We start from the raw sequence: 24,138 nt of genomic DNA, 5'->3' as shown, positions 1-24,138 counted from the left end.
ACTGTGTCTAGGGAAGGAAATGTGCTTTATTAATGAGCAATAGAACATATAGGGTGCCACCAGCGCTGACTATCCATTGTGCCAGGGGGTGCCCCAGACCCCGCCCCACTCTACCCCTTGCCTCAAGGCCACACCTCTTCCCTCCCCCATCCCACCTGTTTTCACCTCCGCCCCACCTCTTCCCACCCTGGTCCGCTCCCTCCCCCAAGCGTGCTGCATCTTCGCTCCTCCCCTCTCCCCCCCAGCCTGCAGCATGTGCGAAACAGCTGATTGTGGCTGGCTGGAGGCATGGGAAGGGAGGGGGAGGTGTTGATTGGTGGGGCCTGCCGGCAGGCAGGAGACTCTGGGGGGAAGGGGAGGTGCTGATAGGGAGGCTGCTGGTGAGTGCTCAGCTCCCACCATTTTTTCCCTGTGGGGACTCCAGCCCCAGAGCTCCCACGGAGTCAGCGTCTATGAAGGGTGCACAGGCCAAATTCTCCTCCCTGCAATGAAAACTCATTGATAGATAGGTGGGTAGAATTCCATTTAAGTCAATAAAATTACTCCTGATTTACCCCTTCTCCCCGAAACTGATGCATGTCAGGGATGGTCTAAAGCAGTGGTTCTCACTCGGGTTACACATACCCCTGGGGGTTTGCAGAGCTCTTTTGGGGGTACATCAACACACCTAGATATTTGCCTTGTTTTAAAACAGGCTACATAAAAACCACTAGTACAAACTAAAATGCCATACAATGACTTTATACTGCTCTATGTACTATACCCTGAACTGTAAGTACAATATTTATATTTGTGGATTTATTTTAGAATTATGTGGTAAAAAGGAGAAAGTCACCCATTTTTCACTAATACTGTGCTGTGACACTTCTGTATTTTTAGGTCTGATTTTTTAAGGAAGTAGTTTTTTAAGTGAGGTGGAACTTGGGGGTTCGCAAGACAAATCAGGCTCCTGAAAGGGGTACAGGAGTCTGGAAAGTTTGAGAGCCACTGGTCTGAAGCACAGCTGGGATCCAGCCAGCCATCACAGCTGCTGACTTGTGTTGTCAATGAAGAAGCAATAGCTGTAAACATAAAGTAACAGGGACCTGAAAACCGCAGTTCGTGGAAGGCCCTTGAGAAATGTAGCTGCCTGTTCAAATACCAGCATATCCAGCTGATTCTGTTTCCCCTTCTTGTCCTCACTGCTCTGAAACACGGTTTTGAGTCTTTCAAGCCATCACAATATCTTGGTAGATTTGTTACTAGGGATTCACTGGGAGCATTGCAAATGGCCCCACACCCAGCAGTCCTTATTCAGCCAACACGTCCTTGGGCTCCAGTAGGACTTTTGCCTGAGGAAAGACTTCAGGCTTTGCCCCAGGTTGGTGGTGTGATCTCCACACTTTGGGAGAGGTCACGTGTCACTCCTTTCTGTTCCTGCTGCACGGTTCTATTTGCATGGTCCATCCAGCTTCACCTCCTTGGAAAAGGCCCGCGGGCCGGACTGTACCAGTTCCACAGAGCCCAGCATGGGGCATGGCACCATTTAGCTCAGCTGAGGACAATCTGAATTCACCCCCCGCATATCCCCGCGCAACGTCCTGAGGGCCAGATTGTGGGCTGCCTTGTGTGACCTCCCAGGCGAGTAAGGGGGTCACTCCCGTGCACCAGCTACTTGGATTGTGGGAAGCAGGATGAACAGTCTCTGTGGCACCAATGGGGAGGAGGAGGTGGGAAGTGGGTGGATAGTGTGCGGAGCTTGGCTCCCCCCATCCCATTGTACCAGCTACAGTTGCTTTGACGGCCTCCTGGGTGATGCACGCCACACCTGGTGTGGACCTGGCACAGGGTACTTCCCCCCGGGAGTAGTGGGAACCCGGGAGACAGATTCTGAGTCACTCACACTGCCTGCACCCCCGCCCCCCCAAAAAAGCCACTCAGTTTTTATCAGCTCCAGGCTCAGCCTACAGCAGAGTGGCTGGACCAAATGCCAGGGGGCAAACTCCCATTTTGTTTTGCATTATAAAAACGATTTGGGGTCTATAACAGACTCCTCTCCCCCACCCTTAACTGGGTATTTTACCCTGTTATTCCTATCCTGGCTTGTCCCCTGTTTATGATACCCATTTTGTAATATATACGTCAGTACTAAATTGCGGATTCGTGTGGGTCACCCCGAGACCATCAAATCTGCCTTTAAACTCACATTTCATTAGGGATTTTTTAAAAATAACTTCTGTGGGAGACTAAGTCAGTGCAGTTAACAATCTCCATCCTCTGAGAGAGCACAAGAAGAATTCAGCAACCAAACGCAACAATAACAAAGACATCAGCGTTACATCAATCAGTCTTAGATAATCTCCCAGGCAGAGAGGAAAACTGCTGAGAGTTAACTTAATGATACAGCAAAGCAAGGCTGCACGCTGGCTGGCCATGACTGTAAAACACTGATGTCCTGCGTTAACCGTCGGGGAGAGGGACTAGAAAGGGTTGGCTTTCGTGGATTTGACAGTCTTGCTCCAGGGTGCCCAAATTGCTAACCAAAAACAACCCAGACCCCTAGTGAGAAGGGCCAAAACAGAGGCAATCTGGGGTCACCCAATGGAGTCTCGCTGTGGCTAGCAGGACCACAGCCCACCAAAATTGAACAGCATCCAGCCGATTCGTCTCTCCTGGTACGGTAACGCCTCTTGAAAGAGGCTGTAGCAGCACTGCACAATCCACACCTAAGCCCAGTCCACCTGGAGCCACCGTGGGCAGGGATTTCTGAAGGGACAAGTGGTTTTGAGCACCACACTACTGGTGGCCCAGCTTGAGGCAGTTTAAAGGGACCTGATTTTAAGAAAGGGCCGAGCGCTTGTCTCTTTTCGTGGCATTTAAGCATGTGCTTGACGCTAACCACGTGCTTTATACACAGCAGCAAAGATTCCAAAACCAGACGGGACCACTGTGATCCTGACCTCCTGGATAACACAGGCCAGAGACCTGCCCCACAATAATCCCTAGAGCAGATCGTTTAGGAAACAGCCCATCTTGATTTTAAAATGACCAGTGATGGAGAGTCCCCCAGGATCCTTTATGTGCTCGGCAGATCAGAGAGGAACAGAAGCACGTGCTTCAGATTAAACACGTGCTGAAGTTCTCTGCTGAATCGGGACTTTAAGTTCTCTGGACCTCGCTTCCCCTTTGTAAAACAGGGATAATAATATTTCCTTTCTATAGGTCACTTTCTCGATCCCGTCTGCTTAGCCTGCAGGCTCTTCAGGACTCTGACTGTGTGTTTAGATAGCGCCTAGAATAACGGGGCCCTGGATTTGGGCTGCTCATCTACACCCCAAAAGCAAATAAACAATGAATAACGTCGCTGGCTGGGGCTCCTACAGGAACACAAATCACAAAAAATAAGGTTTGCACTTGAAAACTATCGATGGACTCATGGACGATTTGCAAACAGAGAGAGGAGGTCAGTGCCTTTCGAATATCGCTCACACTGGATAATTTAACCAGCCCCATTTGCTCTCGTTCTGTTTCTCGTCCTGCTCGTAACTTGAGAAATCGTGAAAAGGGCAAGTCGTCTGAGAACAAGTTATCCCCTCCCCTCCCCTCCCCCGTTGCAAAAAAAATGTTCTGGTTCAGACTGAGATGTGAGTGTGAAGTCAGATTAGCGTGACCAGATGTCCCAATTTTATAGGGACAGTCCCGATTTTTGGATCTTTTTCTTATATAGGCTTCTATTACCCCCCCACTCCCTGTCCCGATATTTCACACTTGCTGTCTGGTCACCCTAAGTCAGATCACTTTGTTTTTTGTCAGGCCCAGCTCCCCCTGTTCCTACCACAAAAGAGGCCATTCCACAAAAGCACTCACTCCTCCAAATAAGAATATATCTGCTTTCAAAATGCAGTAAATCCCCTCACCCCTGCTGGGAGAGGCCAATCTTTCGGCTACAAATTAGACTGTTTCAGAGCAAATGCTATCGCTTAGGGCATGCAGGATGGCGTAACAGAAAAACATTACACTGCCAGTCTGCTCACTGCTGCTGGTTGACTCACAAAGCATGTTTCTCCTTGGGCGGAATGATTTTGCGGATCTCCATCTTCTGTTCCTGTTGACATGGAGAAATTATTTACTGAGTTAATATTTTACAGGGAAAGAGCTCTTCCCTCACTCTGCCGGAGGGACAATAGCAACACTGCCCTGAGGATGTAAAAGATGACAGTATGACTTGGCTAGAGCGATAAAGAGCTGCTGCTGTGCTCAGCGCAGGGAAGGTCTGAAAGCGACGGAGCAATAGCTTATGGGATGAGCCATAGAACACAGGGAGGGCAGCACAAGGAAGAACAGTTTTCATGCACTTATGCAATTAGCTGTGGAACTTTTTGCCATAAGATATAATTGAGTCAAACACATCAGTAGGATTCATTGAAGGCACAGTCATTTATATGGCTAACAATAGTATCCAAAGTGAAATAATACGGTTATTTGTTACAAAAGAAGACTTTTGGAAGGGTTATAAACCCTCATGCTCCAGGGCATAAGACAACCTCTCATGGGGGTCAGGAAGAAACTTCTCTGTGAAAAGGTTATTTGGTTAGTTCCTTCTGCAGGATTTCTTGCACCTGCCTCTAAAGCGGGTATTGCTGGCCAGTGCGGCTAACAGGATACTGGACTTAATGGACCGCTGGCCTGATCTAGTCTGGTCATTTTTATGTTCTAATGAAGCTCCAGAAGAAAATACATCCAGGATTCTTTCATGTCCATGGATTCTGATGATATCTGAAAGACTCACAGCTAGCAAACTGCGTGGCACTCAGTTTACGTGCCTCTGAAGGATGACTGGCTAAGCTGACCCTGTGGGGAATTGAACCTATAACTACAGGGAGTCTAGTCTCATGCCTAGAACTGGTCACTCCTAGGATTAGAAGAGACCATGTTTCCCTGGTAGGCTTTACCTTACCAATCCTTGCTCAGATCAAGTCCATGAGAAGTCTATTTCAAATACATTCCAAGATTCTCTATGATTTCAGTATCGAAACGCTCAACTCAGTTTAATTCTATGGAACTCATTTGACATGTCATTGCAATAGTTGTAGCTGATACAGCATGATAGAGTTTCCAGAGAGGCACTCAACACATTCACTTACATCAACCAATGCCCATCCCCTCGTTCTCCTTTGCACAATGGTTCTTGAGTAAGTTCGTTCATTAGAGCAATTTATTTAAACGTCTTTATCCCACCGAGTTTAAAACAAAAAAAGCACACACAACGAAATCTATGCACTAATGATACAAAACATTTTGTTCTGCTGGTTAAAAATCGAACAGTATTCCGTGTTTATTCTGGGCTTCCTATTCATCTGACTGGGCTAGAATGTATCCAAGCAACTAGTAGATTAGCTACCATGTAGCTATGTTGTACAGCCTAACGGAGGAAAGCAAATTACACATCTATAATTGATGTAATACATCTACTTACATCCTCTCTCTCCCCCTGGCTGGAATCATCTGCTGACATGTTTTTTTTCTGTTTATTTAGACATGGCGTGTGTATTTTTCATACAGCCAGGCCCGTGGGTCGTTGAGATGAGGCTATTCAGCATGTTGAATGCAAGCTGGTTGGCTGCTCAGTTGGATTTGCAGCTGGTGAACTAAGAAAGTGAGGCCACAGCCCTGTGTGCTCAGCAGCAAAATAAGTAGAGTTTGGAGCAGCGGGGAGAGGGAAATCTTTGTCTTCCCAAAATGAGTTTGCTGGTGGTTTTTGCAATTGTAATCTTAGCCCTAGGAGATGGCACGGGATGCACAGCAAAATGATTTCGGCAACCACACATTGGGCCATTGCTTCTGCTCTGCAGGAACCCCCACGCACTCCTGCCCTCCCCAGACTGTAGTTAGCACCAATTCTGCTCTGGACACCTGGCCAGCAGGAAGTGGACTGACTCCACTGACTCTCCTCCCACAGGCAGTATAATGACTTTTAGTCACTCAGCCAGGATCAGGCTCACAACCTGGAGGTAGAGAGCTTGGTAGCCTATTCCCAATGCCCGGAGACATCCGCTCCCTTCAAGTGTATTTAAGACAAATTATTCCTTATAGGAGCTCTGTGAGTCACCTTGGATCCGTAACAGATGCCAGGTGTTGGGGAAAGCCCCAGCCAGACATCGTACGGGGCAGGGGTAAAACTGAGGCCTGTGCAGAGAACCAGCCTAACACTTTGACACTGCTTAACGCCCCCAAGCCAGGCTAAAGTAAGCGGGAACCTCATGTTGGCCTGCTGCACAGGGCTGGATTTCAGCGCTGGACTCCCCAGGGGTAGTGTCACGATGGCCACCTCTAGGCTTGGCCAAACAGGAGTTCAGCCAGTCGGCCTGTGAGCAGGGCCAGCTCCAGGCACCAGTTTATCAAGCAGGTGCTTGGGGCAGCAACTCCAGAGGCGGGCGGCACTTTCAGGTATTCGGTGTCAATTCGGCGGAGGGTCCCTCACTCCCGCTTGGAGCGAAGGACCTCCTGCTGAATTGCCGCAGATCGAGATCTGGGCTTTTTTTTTTTTTTTTGGCTGCTTGAGGCGGCAAAAGCCCTGGAGCCGGCCCTGCCTGTGAGTGTGCCTTTGCTCTCCTTAGCGTGCAGGGGTGAAATCTTCAGTCAGAGATATAGGGGGGGGGGATTATTATAAATCCCACCCTGCTCCTGACTGAACACAGGTGGTGCCTCACTGGCTGTGCACAGGGGACATGGTCGAGCTGAATTTTTGATATATATAAACAAACAGCTTTAAAAGTCGGACGAGCGAAACCAATTTACAGACAACAGCAAAGGCCGGTGACATTAATGGGCACTCTGAGCGCTCCCATAACAGGCTGTCAAGTGTCATTTCTCACTTTACGAGTCACCACCGAGTTACTGGGCGAGTGTAAACACCAGGGCCAAGGAAGATTATATTTTTAAAAAGTGCTCTTGACCCTCAGATTCAGACCAGGGCTCAGGTATGTTGGTTAATGCTGTAAATAGCCCGCGAAGGCTCGTGAATGCCAGCGTGTTTGCCACTGAGGCCTCAAGGAAAGCTGAGATTTGGGAAATCAGTCTGTGTGCAGACAGCTCTGCTGACAGGGAGTGAATTTCATTGCACCGGCACAAAGCCAGAGGCACCTGGTGTGTACTTGTGCACAGGATGCAAAGACCTGGCTAAGTATCGCTATCCTCCTTTTATACATGAGGAAACTGAGAGGAAGTTATTTGCCTGGGTAGCCATGTGAGTCAGTGAAGGAGCCAAAAAGAACCCAGGAGTCTGGACCTGGAGCCCTGTTGGGGACATGAAACCCAGACACATCCTGCCCTTGTTGACTGGAGTGGGGGAGTCTCCCAGGTGCTGTTTTCCAGGGAGCCCTGGGAATGATGGGAGATTTCGGGGCCCCTTCTTTAGACATGGCATTGACCACTGAGGAGGCTCCAGATCTCGCTGAGAGTCACTGCAGTTGTGATGTGCGTGGTTCAGCCCTGGGCGAGGCAAGTTAGCGGGACAGTTCACCTCCTCAGCTGGCCCTTTGCCTAGCACACCTCCAACAACTGGCCTTGGCTAATCCAGACACAAGCAGCATGTTCCCACGAAGTCTCCGGGAATGCCTGGAGAATACAGCCACTGCCGCCCCATGCCTCCATGTCAGCGAGCTGTAGGACCCCGGCACTCACAGGCTGAGATCGACGCAGAGTAGGGCAGCTGTTGTTAGAGACGCTTGGCACTTCTACAGCACCTGCCTCCTGGGGATCTCCAAGGGCTTTGCAAGCATCGATAAACTAAATCTCACAGCGCCTTCTGCCGTCTAGTAAAGTACAGGCATCATCATCCCATTTCACAGATGGGAGAGGCTCAGGCACAGAGAGAGCGGTCACCCAATTTTCCCAGCTCCAGAGATTCCAGGGGAGTTGCTCTTGATTTACATTGCTAATCTGGCCCGAAGTGATTTATCCAAAACAGCTGGGACTAGAATCCGGATTCCTGACTCCCCGTCCCCTTCTATAACCATTAGGCCCCACTCTCTGACCACTGTCACTAGGACTGAAGCTAAGGTTGTTTGCTGAGCCACCGGATCATTGCACTGCGTAACCAGGCACTGTGCTAAATAAAACACGAATTGCTCAGAATCCAAGCAAATCAATTATTTCCATCTGGAATGCGGATGCAAATATATTTTAAATTGCCAGCTGCTTTCATCCAAATATATTTTGCAATCTGATTTCTCCCTGCTTGCTGTTTCCTTTTCTTTGGTCTTTTTTTTATTATTATTATTTTTGCATTTACTTATTCTCTTGTGTCTGTTTATTTTTCTGGGAAGGGTTCAAAGGGGAAAGGGATCACTGGCGAAGTGGAAGGACAATCTGCATCAAAACCCACGAAAGTGGCCAGAAGGAAATCGAGGCCTTTGATTCAGCCATACTGCTCATCCGGAACCCGTACAAAGCCCTGATGGCTGAATTCAATCGGAAGTACGGCGGTCACATCGGCTTCGCTTCTCACGCACATTGGAAAGGCAAAGGTAGGCAAGTTGTACCAGTGTCACTCGCTGGTTTGGGTTGGCGGGAAAACCCCACCCATTCGGAACAAGTCTCAGTGTTTTGTGTCAGCATTTTCAAAATGAAACGTGTCGATTGTTTGGATTGAAACGACTGTTTGTTCTGAAAGGGCCTTCAAACGTGCACAGTAACTTGTATGCAGGCTGAGATATGCAAGCCCCTGCCCTCTAGTTGCCGGGGGGGGGTGGTGAAGAAAAGACGGAGGCTATCATACACTATGCGCCTTTTGCGTGTGTTTTTCAGAACAGTTGACAGTTGTAACATCTGGGTACAGTACATGAGGGCAGAGGACATGACAGGATTGCAAGGGAACTAATGGCTTCTCATGGCCAGCAGCTTAATGTATAATAATAGTATGTGCCCTTACTTAGTACAGAGGCATAATCAGCCCCCTATTACAGATTTCTATATTAAGGCACAGACCACTGAGGTGACCAGCCCACAGCAGGTGGTCGGCCTGTGACCGACCTGGGACTAGAATCCAGCAGTAGAGTTAAGTGACATTTTTAGACAAAACTTTTTTTCAGTAAAAAAATGCAGATTTGGGGACACCAAAACTCTTCTTGAATGTTGGATTTTTTTTTCTCAACCCAAACCAGTGAGTGGAACCGGCACACATACACAAAGTCTTATGATTTTGTTTCAACATTTTCAAAATGAAATGTTTTGATTTTTTTGGATTGAAACAACTTTTTGTTCTGAAATTTGCATCAAATTTCTTTTAATGCGTTAAGACACATTTTAAAATAACGCTTGATGTAGAAATGAAACATTTCACTTCAGGATTTCATTCGACCCTGAATGATTTCTCTCTCTCTCTCTCTCTCTCTCTCAAACTTTTTGATTCACTGAAAATTTCAAAACCATTTATGTTCGGTTCAATTTTTTCCCTCACTTTTCGGAACTACCAGCAAACTGAAAAATCCACTATTCTTCCAGGTCTTTCTCTCCTGGAGTTCTGAGTTCCATTCCACGGCTTTTACCACGAGATCAGAGACTTTGTGCTCATATTTTGCACAGAGGGGAATTTCACCAACAGAGCAAACTCAAAGGGGGATTAGAGATGGAGAAAGGGAATTCAGCCTTTAATCTGGGCAAACATTCAAAGAGAAGATGTTTTGCCCAGCTCTGGGGCATAGAGTTTGGTTGGTTTGGCTGGCAGCGGCAGACAGAGAGGATGCTGGGACTGATTGTCCCTATCTTCTTTTAACTCATCGTACAATCGAGATAACACCCATTGGGCTGCAGCAGGCTTGGAACAGCAGCTTTTGCAGCTGTTCTCAAACACCCATCAGAGCCATTTACTCCTCCTCCATTTGGAACATTATCCCTTGAACAGTGGTGTTAGCGGAGGGTGACACCGTCACTCCCATTGGACTATTCAGTTCAGCCTCCCTATGAGCTGAGCTAAAACAGGAAACAGAGAATGCCCGAGCAAGGGCTGCCTTTCCCTGTGGTGTTAAACCAAAACAAGTAGCTTATTAAGGCAAAAGCACCTTCATCCAGGTACCCTCCAGTGCTTCTGCACAAGCCCAGCCTGACTGCAATACTTTACCAACCCATGGGACTTAAATGCTTGTAAGAGCCCATTGGGAGGCCTCGCTTTCCCAGATAAGCTCCAACATGGCCCTGAATCTCTGCTTGGTGGAATGAAGGAGAAATCCTCCAGGGTTTTCCCCTCTGAAGCCAGAGCTGCTCCTGGCAGGCAGGCAGAGCTGGCCTCCTAGCAGAAATCGCTATCATCAGAGCATTGCTTCAGGATGATGCCATAAAATACCTGGCCCTGACACGTGTTCCGACTTGACGATCTTTCCCTCTGAGTGACTGGACATTCCACGTAGGAGCCCCAGCAGGAGAGAATCCTCCCTCTAGACAAATCAGTCGCAGCCTTTTAATTCTGCACACCCAGCTGCTCTGGAGAAAGCACCTTTCCCATCCATGCACAGACACATATTGTGGATGCTTGTTAATTATAGCAATTTACAAATTGCTGTTGTGAAATTGACTTCATTGGAAAGAGTTAAAATATTTAGCTTGATTGAACATCTGCTACCCTTAATTCAGAGTTTATTTAAGGGGATCTCTTTTTGTGTTGTTGGTATGTGCCTGGATTTCATTATTGCCACGTGCACTGAAATGCACTTTCTTTCTCTCTCGCTCTCTCCTTCTTGCAATGCCACCAATACCAGAGATATGCCCAGAGCAAAACCCCAGTGCTGACTGCAAACCAAACTTGGGGAAAGATTCTGTCTTTTTCAACACAGCTCTGAGCACAAGGTGGTGCGTCAGAGGCACCGTCCCAGGAGGAATTGCTTCCCCATTGGCTCTGGGGCAGTAGCGATTTGCTGTTAATTTAGGCCAGTAACAAATCATAACCCCGTTTCACACCAGCTCACCTGTGCCCGGGAGGTGGAAGGAGTGGAGCCTCGTTTCCGCCCACTCCTCTCCCATTTGTGCCAGTGGGGAGCAGCTGGGGTTTGTGTGTCTTGGAAGCAAGGCCTGGGTAGCCCATGCAGGTGTGTAAAGGGGGTTGTGCTCTGCCATATCCCTCCCTGCGGGCACATGAACCAAGTCACTATCTAGCCCTCAGTCTGGGGCAGTTCATAGCCCATCTTGTGCTTCCCTCTGGGGTTAAATTTTAGCAGTTTAGGCCCCTTTCTAGGACTGATGTGAAGGCTGAGGGAATACAGGCCTGAGAGGGTGCTGAGTCTTTCTTTGGAGTATGTGTCTGCATGCCCTGGTCCCTGTGCTGAGGGTGCTGACAGCAGTGCTGTCTGGAACAGCGAGCGGTAGGGTTTTTGGATATCCATCCAGGCAGCCCCATCTGCTGCTCACCTTCAAATGGCTGTCAGAGATAGCAGGCTGGATTTTATTTTCAATTATCCAGAGCTACTCCACTGAAGTCACTGGGGTTCTCTTGGACTTACATCCATGCAAGTGAGATCAGAATCACACCAATCTATACTTGATGGCTCCTTAAAAAGGATACAGGACAAAGACAATTGTCCATTTCTCCATCTGCTGTTGATGTTTAGGGGACAAAATTCCCGCAAAGCCCTGCCCAGTTTGTGTAGCTAAGGGAAGGGTAAATGTCAATAGGTGGCCAGGCAGGCCATTCCCCGATCTGCACTAATGGGGTCATTTGCAGGTTTCACTATGCACACGTGAGCAGGTTTTCAGGTCCAGTGAGCATGTGCATATTTTCATGCCTCCCACCACTGTACCAACACCTGAAACCTTTTCCTTTAACATACTGGTCTGGGACAGCCAACAGCTCCAGATATTCTCTGTGTAAGTTTGTGCCAGTTGGGTAAAGTGCTCAGCATGATTCACCAATTGTAGTAGCAATAATTATGCTGCACAGAGAATGTGGAGAGAGGAAACCTTGGAGAAGCTTATCTGAGGTGTTAGAACAATCAACACACAAAGCTGAGGAGAAGGTGGGAAAAATCTGTCCACAAATATTCTCTCCAACACAAAAACTAAATTAGATTTGGATTTAAGTCAAAATATACCACCATGTGCTCTAAATAAGACACATATTTTTAACAGCGAGGGTAACTAACTGGTGGAACAACTTGCCAAGGGATGCGTGAAGTCCCCATCATCACTCCATGTCTTTACATCAAGAACGGATGGCTTTCTAAAGAGTACACAATGGATCGATGACAAGATGTGGGTCTGATGCAGGAAATAGAGGGCGAAATCATTCGCTGGTGTTAGGCAGGAAGTCAGATTGGGTGATCACAGTGGTCTCTTCTGGCCTGGAAATCTGTGAAACTATAGAAGTGCAAACCTTTCAAGTTCACTTTCCATGAACATTCAAGCACTTCATCTTTACCAGCATGAATACTCACGAAGAGCAACATTTCCTAGTGGACTGTCCTGTTTGTGGAATTTGCGACTAGCACTGTGTTGCTTAGGTACAGGACTCATCCCAGCAGAGGACAAAACCAGAATTCATAGTGAATAGTCAACGCAGTGCAAACCAGATGCACTATATCCATCTGCAGAGGGGGCGGCACGCAGTGCCTCGGCATTACTTAAGCCCTTGTTTGAGGGCTGAAGTGGGAAATAAGTGGCCTCTGCCCATTCTGAATATTTGCAGTAAACTCTTAACAAATAACCTGCAGAGCAAAAATTATTCTCTGCAAAAATTCACTGATAAATCTGAACAGAGAATCAATAGAACAATGGTGCAAACTGAAAAGAAGGCAACATTTGTCATAGGAATTATCTACTGGAAATCATTAGCTCAGCTCTGCCCACTCCTGGATACCTGTCCCAAAGCATTCCCCATTCAATGAGGGACTAGCCAAGCAGTCGCACTGCTGATTGCAAGTGCCAGAGTACAAGTGAGCCCAGTAAAAATGGGAAAATATGTCTTAGTGCCCTAGCAGGTTTAGAAACACAGGACCAAATATTGCAGAGTTATGGTTCTGTCAATAACTATGAAACAGTGCAGCGAAGAAAGGCTGCTTTCATTGCAATTGGCATTCATGTGTGTTCTATTAATCTCTGCTCAGGATTGCTGCAGTGGAAAGGAGAGAGGCAGAGAGGGAATTGGAGTAGGGGCACTAGCGCAGATTTTTCTTTTTTACTACATGTGATTTTTTTCCCCCTCAGGGTTGAGGGGGGAAAGACTGGTGGGAAATATACCAGCTAGTTCTCCAAACTATTCTAACTGCAGAATCAGCCAAGGTTGGCTGTAGGCATGTTTGGGGCCGTGCGCTTTTGTGGTCCAATTCTCACTTGGCAGCTCACATTCCAGCCCACCTCCCTCTCCAGCAAGGAATGAGAGTGGTGAAACCCTGCCTCCCCACCCCACCCCCCGGATCTCCTGCTTGGTACCATTAGGTCCCCATAAATGATACGGCTGACCACTGAGGAGGGGGCTGCAGCCTGGGGCCATGGGTTGGGGTGCAGGGGGCAGTGTGAGGGCTCCGGCTGCGGGTGCAGACTCTGGGGATGAGGAATTTGGGGTGTAGGAGGGTGCTTCAGGCTGGGACTGAGGGGTTCAGAGGACGGGAGGGGACCAGGGCTGGGGAAGGGGGTTGGGCCATGGGAGTGGGTCAGGGGTGCAGGCTCCAGGTGGCGCTTACCCCAAGCAGCTCCCGGAAGCAGTGGAATGTTCTCTCTCCATCTCCTACATGGAGGCAAGGCCACACAGCTCTGTGTGCTGCCCGTCTGCAGACGCCAGCCAACAGCTCCCACTGGCTGTGGTTCCTGACCAATGGGAGCTGCGGAGTCGGCACTTGGGGCGGGGGCAGCATGCAGAGTCACTGGCTGCCCATACACGATGGAGCCAGAAGGGGGACATGCCGCTGCTTTTGGGAGCCGTGTGGGGACATGGCAGGGAGGGAGCCTGCCTTAGTCCTGCTGCACCACGGACCGGACTTTTAGCGGCCTGGTCAGAGGTGCTGACTGGAGCTGACCAGGAGTTCCCTACACAGGCCTCTCTTTTATATACCCCAAGCCTGATTTTCACATGACCTACAGGTCACACCAACTCCATTTTCCCCACCTGGGGAGGTGAGTGGCTCTTGTCACAGGTGGGGCTGAAGTCCATCTCCCCTTGCGGGGCCTGCCACTCTGGTCAATCTCCAAAGCACAAGCCTTTACCACATGAAAGGAGTAACTCCATATGTTGGTAGCAGTGGTAGGGCTGTTATCCTGAATGTGGGCCAGCTCCTTGAGGATAACAGCCTTTGAATCTTGGTGCAAGTCCTTGCCCTGCGATAGACTAATAACAATAATACCTTGCTCTTATCTAGCACTTTTCATCCATGGATCTCAAAGTGCATTATAAGGGAGGGTCAATCCAATTATCCCCATTCTAGGGATGGGAAAACTGAGGCATAGAGAGGAGAAGTGACTTGCCATCAGGCCAATGGCAGAACCAGGAATAGAATCCAGGACTCGTGGGTGCCAGTCCAGTCTGCTATCCACTGGGCAACACTGCCTATGTGACCACGGGCAACTCACTTAGCCTGTCTGTGCCTCAGGTCCTCCTCGTGCAATGGGGCAAACATCCCGGCTCTGCCTCACAGGGATCTTGTGCAATAAATACAGTAATGATTATGAGGCACTCAGATACTGCAGTGAAGGAGGCACTCAGATACTGCAGTGAAGGAGGCACTCAGATACTGCAGTGAAGGAGGCCAGATGAGTCCCTAAGATGAAAGGTGGAGGAAGACAGCGCTCACCCTTCTAAGAGGCCTTTTGTCTGGAATGCGACGGAGCCAAAGATGAAAACAAAAGTCCGAGCTGGCATTTCGTCATTTCCCAGTAAGTCCCGAAGGCATGAGGGAGTCCCTGATCAACGCAGCCTCCTGTGCGGCGCACACAGCTGCAGCATTGCTCATTCTTCCCACAGCCATGACCTCCGGGCCTAAGGAAGAGGGAGCGACTCTTCATGGCAAGAGAGAGATGATTAAATTTTCTTTGCTAGCTTAATCCATGGCCTTTCCTCAGCAATGACTGTCAGTTTGGCCGCACACAGGGCACTGGCTGTTTTTCTTTCCTGACCGAGCTATTGGCCTTTCTCTTGCCAGTGAGTTAAGGACACCCAACTTATGTCGTGTCAGACATGACTTTAATCTCCAGCAGGGTACCAAGGGCACACCATGCTCCTTGGCATGTGCCCCCTGAGCCAGCCCCCAGGAGAGCCTGCCTTTAACCCTTCCCCAGGGGGCTACATTTATGTGTCTCTCTCTGTAGCGGCAGACCAGGAACTGCCACTGGTACCTTGTTCCCTATCATTAAAAGCAAACAAAGGAAAGGCCTATCTGGCTGGATATGAAAATGACCAATAGAAACAGGATCGTCTTGGCTTTTACTTTTCTCATAAGGCTCTCTGGGGCACCTGGCATTGGCCACTGCCGGTAGACAGGATACTGGGCTAGATGGACCTTTGGTCTGACCCGGTACGGCCGTTCTTATGATCTCTGCATCATTTCCAAGCATTGTATGCTCTATCCACTGCTCTAGCTAAGCATTTTATGCTCTATCCAGGCACTGGTCAGTGCAGACAGACCCTGGTGACTGGATTCCTCTTGTTTTCTGTGTGTCACTCTACTGCATAAACAGTCACAATGCAGGCTTCAGTCAGTGCAACTTCCCTGGCCAACGTGGTTCACCATTGGCCCCAAGGAGGGAGCCCCCCTCAATGGCCGAAAGAGGAGCCCACTCCCCGGGGCCAATCCAGTTCTAGAGGCTGTGAGTGCCAACAGGGAGGGCATTTTAGGCCCCAGATGAGGAAGGGCATTTCAGGACCTGCATGAAGTGAGCTTAAGTGCTTTCCTGAATCAGTGCCATCGTGCCAACGATGGGTTTTTTCCACCTAGCTCTGAATTAGGTGAATGTGTATTTCAAAGCAATCCAAGGTGACGTTTTGTACAGCTGAAACCTCTGTGAAAGCCCCTCTGCTGGTTCGAGCTTTGATATACAAATTCCCCGCCGTCAACAATGGGATTTGACCAAGGTCCTGCTCTGCCCTGAGAAGGTGCTTGGGCCTCACCTGTCTGAGTGGGCTAGAACCTGCGATGGTCTGGAAGGGCTTGTTGGACCATAATGGTGATTTTCAATCACTCTTGGAACACGGAGAAGGGTAAGGGGTGACTTGAGCAGCCTGTATCGGTTCCTACATGGGGAACCTACATCTGATAATGGGCATGTCAATCTAGCAGGCAAAGGTATAATGAGACCCAGTGGCTGGAAGTCGAAGCTAGACATAGTCTGGAAATAAGGTGCACATGTTTTTAAAATGGTGGGGGTAATTAATGATTGGTTCAATTTACCAAGGGTTGAGGTGGGTTCTTATCGCGATTGGGTGGTTTCCTAAAAGATCGACTCTTGCTCAAACAGGAATTAATTCAGGGAAGGCCTACGGCATCTGTTATGCAGGAGGTCAGAGTAGTGATTGCTGTGCTCCTCTCTGGCTTTACAATCTATGAACCTCTCACTCTATGCCCGTTGAATCGAACGGGCCAGACGGTGACCTCGGTCACACCGCACTGTGGAACTGGCGTGACTCTGCTCACTGCAGTGCCCCAGATCTACACCAGTGTGAGTGGCAGAGGGATCTATATCCACCCGTCTAAAGGGAGCTTATCACTGTGGCTAGAATACCAACGCGGCTCCCTGGCTGAGCAAACGCAGTGCGCATGTAAGGCACTATTGGAATGATCTGAGCTACTGCGTGTGAGGGGGATGAGACCTTGCTTGGCCTCTCCTGGCCGCTCCTGCTGTTGTTGAATACAGCTGCTGATCCTTTCTTTCCCTCCTGGTTGCAGCTGTGCTTTTCACCAGCCTGGGCTGAAGGCTTTAAAATCAGTATTTTGTTCCATGACATTAATTTTATGATATCCCTGGAGTGGTTCCAAAGCAAAGTTTTATGTGATATGATTACACAAGGTGAATTGTCCTGTATCTGTTTAATGAAACAGATACTGTCTTTAATGATTCTTTGGGGAATTAAATACAGTTAAGCTATTAATCAGGCATTGGTTCCTCAAGGAGGACAAGAGGAAGGAGCACATACCCAGAGCTTTTATGCATCATAAGATACATGTGTATTACAGTTTCAGCAGAATCACAGCTTATTATTGGTGTTTCATCATCCTTTTTATCACCTGATTTTAATGTGGGGATCAATTAGCGAGAGACCTTGGGAATAACTGAAAGATTTTTAGGCAGGAGCACGTGGAGTCAGCCTAGGGACCAGATGGCTAGTTGAGCTCACTGAGGATATTATCAATCACCAGCCAAAGACCTTTGTGGAACTTTATCGACAGGGCCCATTGTCATTTCTTTCAGAGCCATTTTGCTGAACTACTCCTGGTGTTGAAGATCAGTAAACACCACATTTGGGATCTCTCTCTCTCTCTCACACACACACACACACACACACACACACACACACACACACACACAGAGCCCATTTTCATTTACAGTTGTCCAAGGGAAAAATTGAAACTATAAAGTCAACCTCAAAACTCAGTGCTGTGATTAGACAGCCTATTCGCATTCAATTTCAGGAGTGACAGGTGGTAATAGCCACCTTGATTAAACCCAGAGAGCCCAAGTAGCATGAAGAAATGCAGAGTCTAGGCTGATTAAAAGCCCAGAGGAGAGGCGGGGACTTGCAGTGGTTGCCACTGACAGTAAAAGTGAAAAGAAGGCAGGCATTACCTTGCCTCAGTAGCTGAGATTTCCAGCTCACGTGACATTGTTGTCATGGAAATCATACCAGTTCTGTGTACAGAAAGTGCGTCAGCCCCATTGACTTTAGAAACAAGCAGCATCTCAGCAGAGTTGAGGGAAGCTACAAGGGGGAAAGATACTGGGATACAGAAGAAAAGTATCAGACTTAGAGCCAGTTTTAGGAGGTTTTGGTAAAGATCGATCTGGCAAGGTCAGCAAGGTTACGTGATGCATATGACATGCATGAAGTTTGCATGCTGTATGGAAAGACTCCTCCTCAGCGCAGAGGCAGGACCGACTAAACCTAGACTATCCCTGACAGGTGTGTGTTCAACCTGTTCTTAAACACCTCCCATGATGGGGATTCTACAACCTCCTTGGAAGCTTATTCCAGAGCTTAACTACCCGTATAGCTAGAGTTTTCCCAAATATCTAACCTAAATCTCCCTGGCTGCAGCTTTAGCCCATTACTACTTGTCCTACCTTCAGTGGACATGGAGAACAACTGATCACCATCCTCTTTATAACCGCGCTTAATGTATCTGAAGACATATCAGGTCCCCCCTCAGTCTTCTTTTCTCAAGACTCAACATGCCTGGTTTGTTTAACCTTTCCTCACAGGTCAGGGTTTCTAAACCTTTGGTCATTTTTGTTGCTCCCCGCTGGACTCTCTCCAGTTGGTCCACATCTTTCCAGATTTGGACACAGAACGCCAGCTGAGGCCCCACCAGTGCTGAGCTAAGTTCCCCCACACATCACCTCCATATCGGTGCACATAACAAAATTAATTCCGCACATGGATGTAAAAAATTAGAGGGATCATTGATGCTGAGCAGAGCAGGACAACTACCTCCCGTGTCTTACATACGACACCCCTGTTAATACACCCCAGAATGGCATTAGCCTTTTTCACAACTGCATCATGCTGCTGACTCATATTTGGTTTGTGATCCACTATAACCCCCAGATCCTTTTCAGCAGTACCACCACCTAGCTAATTATTCCCCAATTTGTAGCTCTGCATTTGATTTTTCCTTCCTAAATGAAGCACTTTGCACTTATCTTCACTGAATTTCATCTTATTGATTTCAAATCAATTCTCCAATTTATCAAGGTCATTTTAAATTTGAATCCTGCCCTTCGCGGTGCTTTCAACCCACTCTCCCCTTCCAGCTTGGTGTCATCTGCAAATTTTATATCACCTTCATCATCATCATCATTTGCACACTTCTCCTGCCTGTTGTTGAAGATCTCTGTATTTTACAGTGGGGCCAGGTACAGAGGATTTTCCTATATGCATATCCAGTTTGAAAATTTTAGCATAAGGATTTGGATGCCCGATTGCCATTCAAATGAATGGGAATTGGGTGTGGAAATCTCAGCCATAGCACAGATCAGATTTTTGCCCCACATCAGAGCGTTGATTAATTATGCCTTGTTGTACCCTAGTGAGCTAGGCAAGTATAACCAGTATAATTCCTATCCCCTTTCTGCAGACACAGGTCACTGGCCCAAGCCTATGCAGTGAGCAGGCCACACCGCGGTGCCACTGCCGGTCTCCCTTTAAGGCTGGAAGGGAGGCATGAGCAGCACAAAGCTGACATTTCAGAGAGTCTGTCCTTCTGTACAGGGGAGCTTCTGTGTGTCCTTCTGGGAGAACGAAAGGAACACAAACTGCCTGCAGAAAGGGAGAAAACAAGCCCGGTTATTTGATACCTACATTTCCTGGCAGACCCTCTCTCTCACTTGTCCCTCCTCCTTATGCTTGTTGGGGAAGAGAAGCCGTCGCATTTCAGACAGGGCTGGGGGAAACTTCCCAGTGCAAAGGTCTCAGACCATGTGTCCCTTCGTCAGCCTGAGTCAGGGTCTAGTCCATAACACCGCGTTGATATGTTTATAAAGTCTCCAGCCTTCCAGCTATTCCTGCCCCATCCCCCTGGCATAAGCCTCAGCCCCCTCCAATTCCCTCGCCCACTGCTGGCTCCAGGACCTCCTCCTCACTGCCCCCAGGATTGGAACAGGCTCCCAGACCCACTCAACATGAGTGCCAATGCTTCTCCCCCCCACCCCCAAAGACCTCGCCTTGTAATGAAGTACTGATGTCATAGCTCCCACCTACATTCATTGCACCTTTCCTGTCTGTACACTTAGACCAAGTCCTGCATGTCTTCCTTGCTTGAGAGCTGGGCTGGACTGACCCATCACTGGGCGCTAGGCAACCACAGGGGTCACAGTGCCACTCAGGTTTGGGTCTTCTCCCCCCAAATTTGGGGCATAGGCACCTACTTAGTTTGCCTATGCATCAGTCCAACCCTGCTTGAGAGGTCTCTTTGACATCCAACAGATCAGGATTTGACCGTTGCTTTGTAATCTCATTGGGTCCTGGGCTGAATTCTTTGTTCTGATAAGGGAACTGTTACTCTTGCAAAGTGCCGCCATATTATTAATGATATTACTAATAGATAGATTGGTAAACAAGAGACCTACATTATGTCTAGTGCCTTCACACATGCTGTGACTGATAATGGATTTCCTTTGCTTCTCGCAGAATGGCCAGAGTTCGTCAAAAATTACGCCCCCTGGTGGGCCACTCACACACTGGACTGGTTGAAGTATGGCAAAAATGTCCTTGTGGTGCACTTTGAGGACCTGAAGCGAGATCTCTTTGTCCAACTGAAGAGGATGGTGAGTCTCCTGGGCACCAGGGTCTTTGAGGACAGACTCTTGTGTGTCGAGGGCCAAAAAGATGGAAACTTTAAGCGCTCCGGGCTGAGGAAACTGGAATATGACCCCTACACGCCCGAGATGAGAAAAACGATCAGCACTTACATTAAAACTGTGGACATGGCTCTGAAACTCAGAAACCTCACAGGGGTCCCAGATGACTATTATCCAAGATGATGAAGATAACGCTTGGGGGAACTGACTCTAACCAGAACAGAAAGGCTTGGTTTTCCCAGCCAGTACCTAGTTCCACCCAGTGGGTGGCTTTCTTTGAATTATCCATCTGCTGCTATTAGCTGTTAATGAATTCCCTGCATGAGAAAAAAGAATGGTCACCAGTCACCGCTGAGAAGACGCCTTGGCAAACACATCAACGAGTCTACATTCTTTGGGGATTGTGCCGTTGTGAATTGGCATTTGCGACATGAAAACCTTCACCGCTGCTGTCTTTACCGTTTTCTCTCTCCTATAGTGTGGGGTGTGTTTTGCGTTCTCTGTCAGACTTTACAAAATGGTGAACAATGTTCTGAAATGGCGGGAAGGAGAAGCAGCCTCCGATTTCCAGTCTGAAATGGGGCTGAACAGAGACATGGCATTTAAAATTTGATCTGATGTTATTTACAGTGATCCATTCATTCCTAATAACGTAACTTTATTTATAACCTTCCTTGGAGTTTGGGGGTAATGCTAATGCTGGAGATTAACAGTAAAACTCACTGTGCATTTCCTGGGCCTAATTCAGCTCGCAGGCCCTGATCCAACAAGGCACTTTAGCACATATTTCGCTGAAGCGCAGCTTCTGAACCTGGGGGTCGCGAACCCTGAGTGTCAGGGGTCACGACCACCTGGATTTTCTTAGCTCACTAAGTAGGAGGGAAGTCCTGGCCGAATGAGATGGGCGTCGGAGGGAGAGGAGTATGACAGAGGCTGAGAACCACTGACTTCAGGCACCTGCTTACCTGTAAACTGTAAGCACAGGAACAGTCTAATCCCTTGCTACTCCCTTTCTCAAAGTTAAGCATGTGCCTAAGTGCTTTGCTGGATCAGGGCCACGGTTACATGAGTCTAAATATGAGGAACGACACTGGAGTCACTGGAGTTACACTGGCTTAAAGACAAACCAACGTGCCCCATCCCCCACCTACATCCCAGCTGTATTGTCCTCCCCACCTCCTCCTGCATAAGGCCTTGCACGTCCCGGCTGATGCTGATCATCTCTTTGGCAGCAAATGCGCCCGGGCCTGGACAGGCTCCTGTGCTGGCTGCTGACATTCTTGTCACAGAATCCCAGACAGGGCCATTATCTTTAGACAAATATTTGCTGCTTCATCGGTGCAAGGTCACCACACGCCACTTCCATTTGCCCTCCTCGCAGACGCCAGCTCTCTCCTCTGGCAAGCCAAGGTCTCCCTCGAGTGCTCACAGCTGGTGCTGACAATCACCCACGGGTGGGGAAGTCGTTACAGGGGCTGCATAGCACTGAAGCTGTCAGGCTGATTCGATCCCCCTGCATGCTCATTTGACATTCGTTGCCTCTGAAAATTGGAACAGAAAGGAGGAGAGGAAAAAACGATGCCCCAGAGGGCGAGGTGGAGGTCTGGGTCCTCCATCCCTGCCCTCCGAAGCGCGGAAGCCATGAAGCAGGGGTAACGTCACTGTCCTTTGGAGGATTACAAATGAGCGAATGGTGCTGGGGCTGGGCACCAACTGCTAGGGAGCTATTGAATTTGGACCTGAGCCTCATGTCGACCAGAGTCTGGGGTCCCCAGATTTGAGGTCCCAGTTCAGTGTGTCCAAGCTGTGAAGTCTGGATCTAGATCTGAATCCAAACTCCCTTGAAATTCCAGGGGGAAGGATGGTTCAGACCCCAGTGTCTGGATTGGGCCAATCTATGCTTATCATGCATCAGGTACCCATCTGGATCGGGCTCCACAGCACAGCAACAGCAGCCGGGATGCGGCCCTTCGTTAGCTGAATTGTAATTGAAACTCTTGCAGCTGAGTAGCTCCTACTCTAGCTGTTCGCAGCCTTTTAAAAAGCCCTTCGTCTCTGGAGAGGCAGCAAGGAGGCTTTCGGAGTCAACAAGATAAGAGCAGCCCTTCTTACTCAGCCTGCTTGACTCTCCTTCACTCCCACTCCTCCCAAAGCCTGCTGCTCTGCCGAGAAGGGTTGAGCACCCACCTCGGAAAGGAGTTTGCTGTTGCTCCTCCAACCTGTCATTTGTTCTGCAACAAGGATGTTGCCCCATTTTCCATCGGCTGTTGCCGTGGCCTTGTGCACAAGAGAACGAGGAAAGGGCTGGAGGGGGTTAGGGAAAAAATCCCGAGGCTGAGCTGTTTAGATGGCTAAAATCAGGAACAAATTACTCCAGCTGGAAACAATTCAGGACCATTCCCTGCAACCCACCTCCACCCCCACTCAGACACTCACCCATGCCCACACCAAGAGGGGGCTGTGACAGACACTCTGTAGCCTCTGAGTTCTTGCTGCCAAAAAAAGGAGTCAAAAACCAAAGGATTTGTGTGTATTTCAGTAAGGTATTTTGCAAAGCCAACATTCCTAGGAGCTGCTTGTGGTCCTGCAGCAAATTCCAAACCACCAGTTCAATGCTTCACCGCAGTTCAGTTCCCGCACCCTGCCAACATCATCTGCGCGTCCCCTTTGGGTGTAGATGCAAAAGCCATATATTGTACTCAGCCTTTTTCTATAGCTAGTTACTCGACAGTTGGCTTTTAACTCATGATCTTGATAGAAATAAGTGCACAGTTCTATAGATATCTCTATATTCCAGGAAAGCAAAGCAAACTACATTGAGAAGAGGAAAAATTTAAATAAATATATTTTTTTAACATGTCTGAGGAAAAGACATAGCCAAATGGAAAGTTACAGCAACACCAGGGCTGCGGGGTTTGCTTTCATTGGGGTTTTTTTTTCCCTTCCTGATTTCTCTTTTCTTTGGCTGTTTAGTCATCTAGGTACAAGCAGAAGCCTTAGCTTACAGGCCGGGTCTCATCTCTGAATGGATTTTGTAAGGAATAGCTACAGTGTTTTTAACGCTTTCTTTAGCCAATCATTTGAGGTTTTCTAGGAGATCAGACGCCTGTGTCCTGATAGAGAAAGCAATCTGGTTTCCCTTTCCTTCGTTTGTGGCGGTCCCGGGGCTGCCAACCTCTGTCAGAGCAATCCTCAGGTTAATGCCTATTAAACGAGAGTTTTGTTGATATTCTGCAGTGTGCTGGCGTGTGTTTTGCAGAGCAGCTCGACACACACACAGACTCGAGCCCAGGGACACAGAGATGTCACCCACCGAGACAGCTCAAAGGCAACTGTCAGGCACGGATGATATTGCCCCCAAAATGGGGTAGGTGCTTCACAGAGCAAATCCACAGACGTGACATGGTTTCCTGACCAGAGAGCTGACAATCTCATAGTTGACGAAAGCAGCAAAGAGGAGGGGATGCAGCAACCAGTGGAAAGCAGGGAGCAACAGGGGATGGAGCAAAGGGCCAGGGTTACAGGCGTGCGCTCTCTTGCCTATACAAACCTGGGGAAATCACAAGGTTACTGCTATATTTATGCCTCTTGTGGGAGACACAAAATAAGTGGTGCTTTAGGAAGGCTCTGAATGAGAAAAAAAGGGATGGATTGGTCAGGATATTACATGTG

The 24,138-nt window shown here is 48.4% G+C and overlaps 1 protein-coding gene across 2 annotated transcripts in view; it reads left to right on the top strand.

Moving 5' to 3' along the window:
- WSCD2 (WSC domain containing 2) overlaps window positions 1–23,695 on the top strand; it is a 135,390-nt gene extending 111,695 nt beyond the window's left edge. For both annotated transcript variants that reach the window (XM_039505926.1, XM_039505927.1), the window contains 2 exons: window positions 8,307–8,507; window positions 20,297–23,695. In XM_039505926.1, coding sequence (XP_039361860.1) covers window positions 8,307–8,507; window positions 20,297–20,649 — 554 coding nt within the window. In that variant the 3' untranslated portion in view covers window positions 20,650–23,695. The remainder of the gene's footprint in view (window positions 1–8,306; window positions 8,508–20,296) is intronic.
- The last annotated feature ends 443 nt before the right edge of the window (window positions 23,696–24,138 follow it).

This window comes from Mauremys reevesii, linkage group 18 (genome assembly GCF_016161935.1).
Source record: "Mauremys reevesii isolate NIE-2019 linkage group 18, ASM1616193v1, whole genome shotgun sequence".
Classification (NCBI taxonomy): Eukaryota; Metazoa; Chordata; order Testudines; family Geoemydidae; genus Mauremys; species Mauremys reevesii.
The sequence above is the reverse complement of the archived record's forward strand: the minus strand, read 5'-3'. Positions and strand labels throughout refer to the sequence as shown.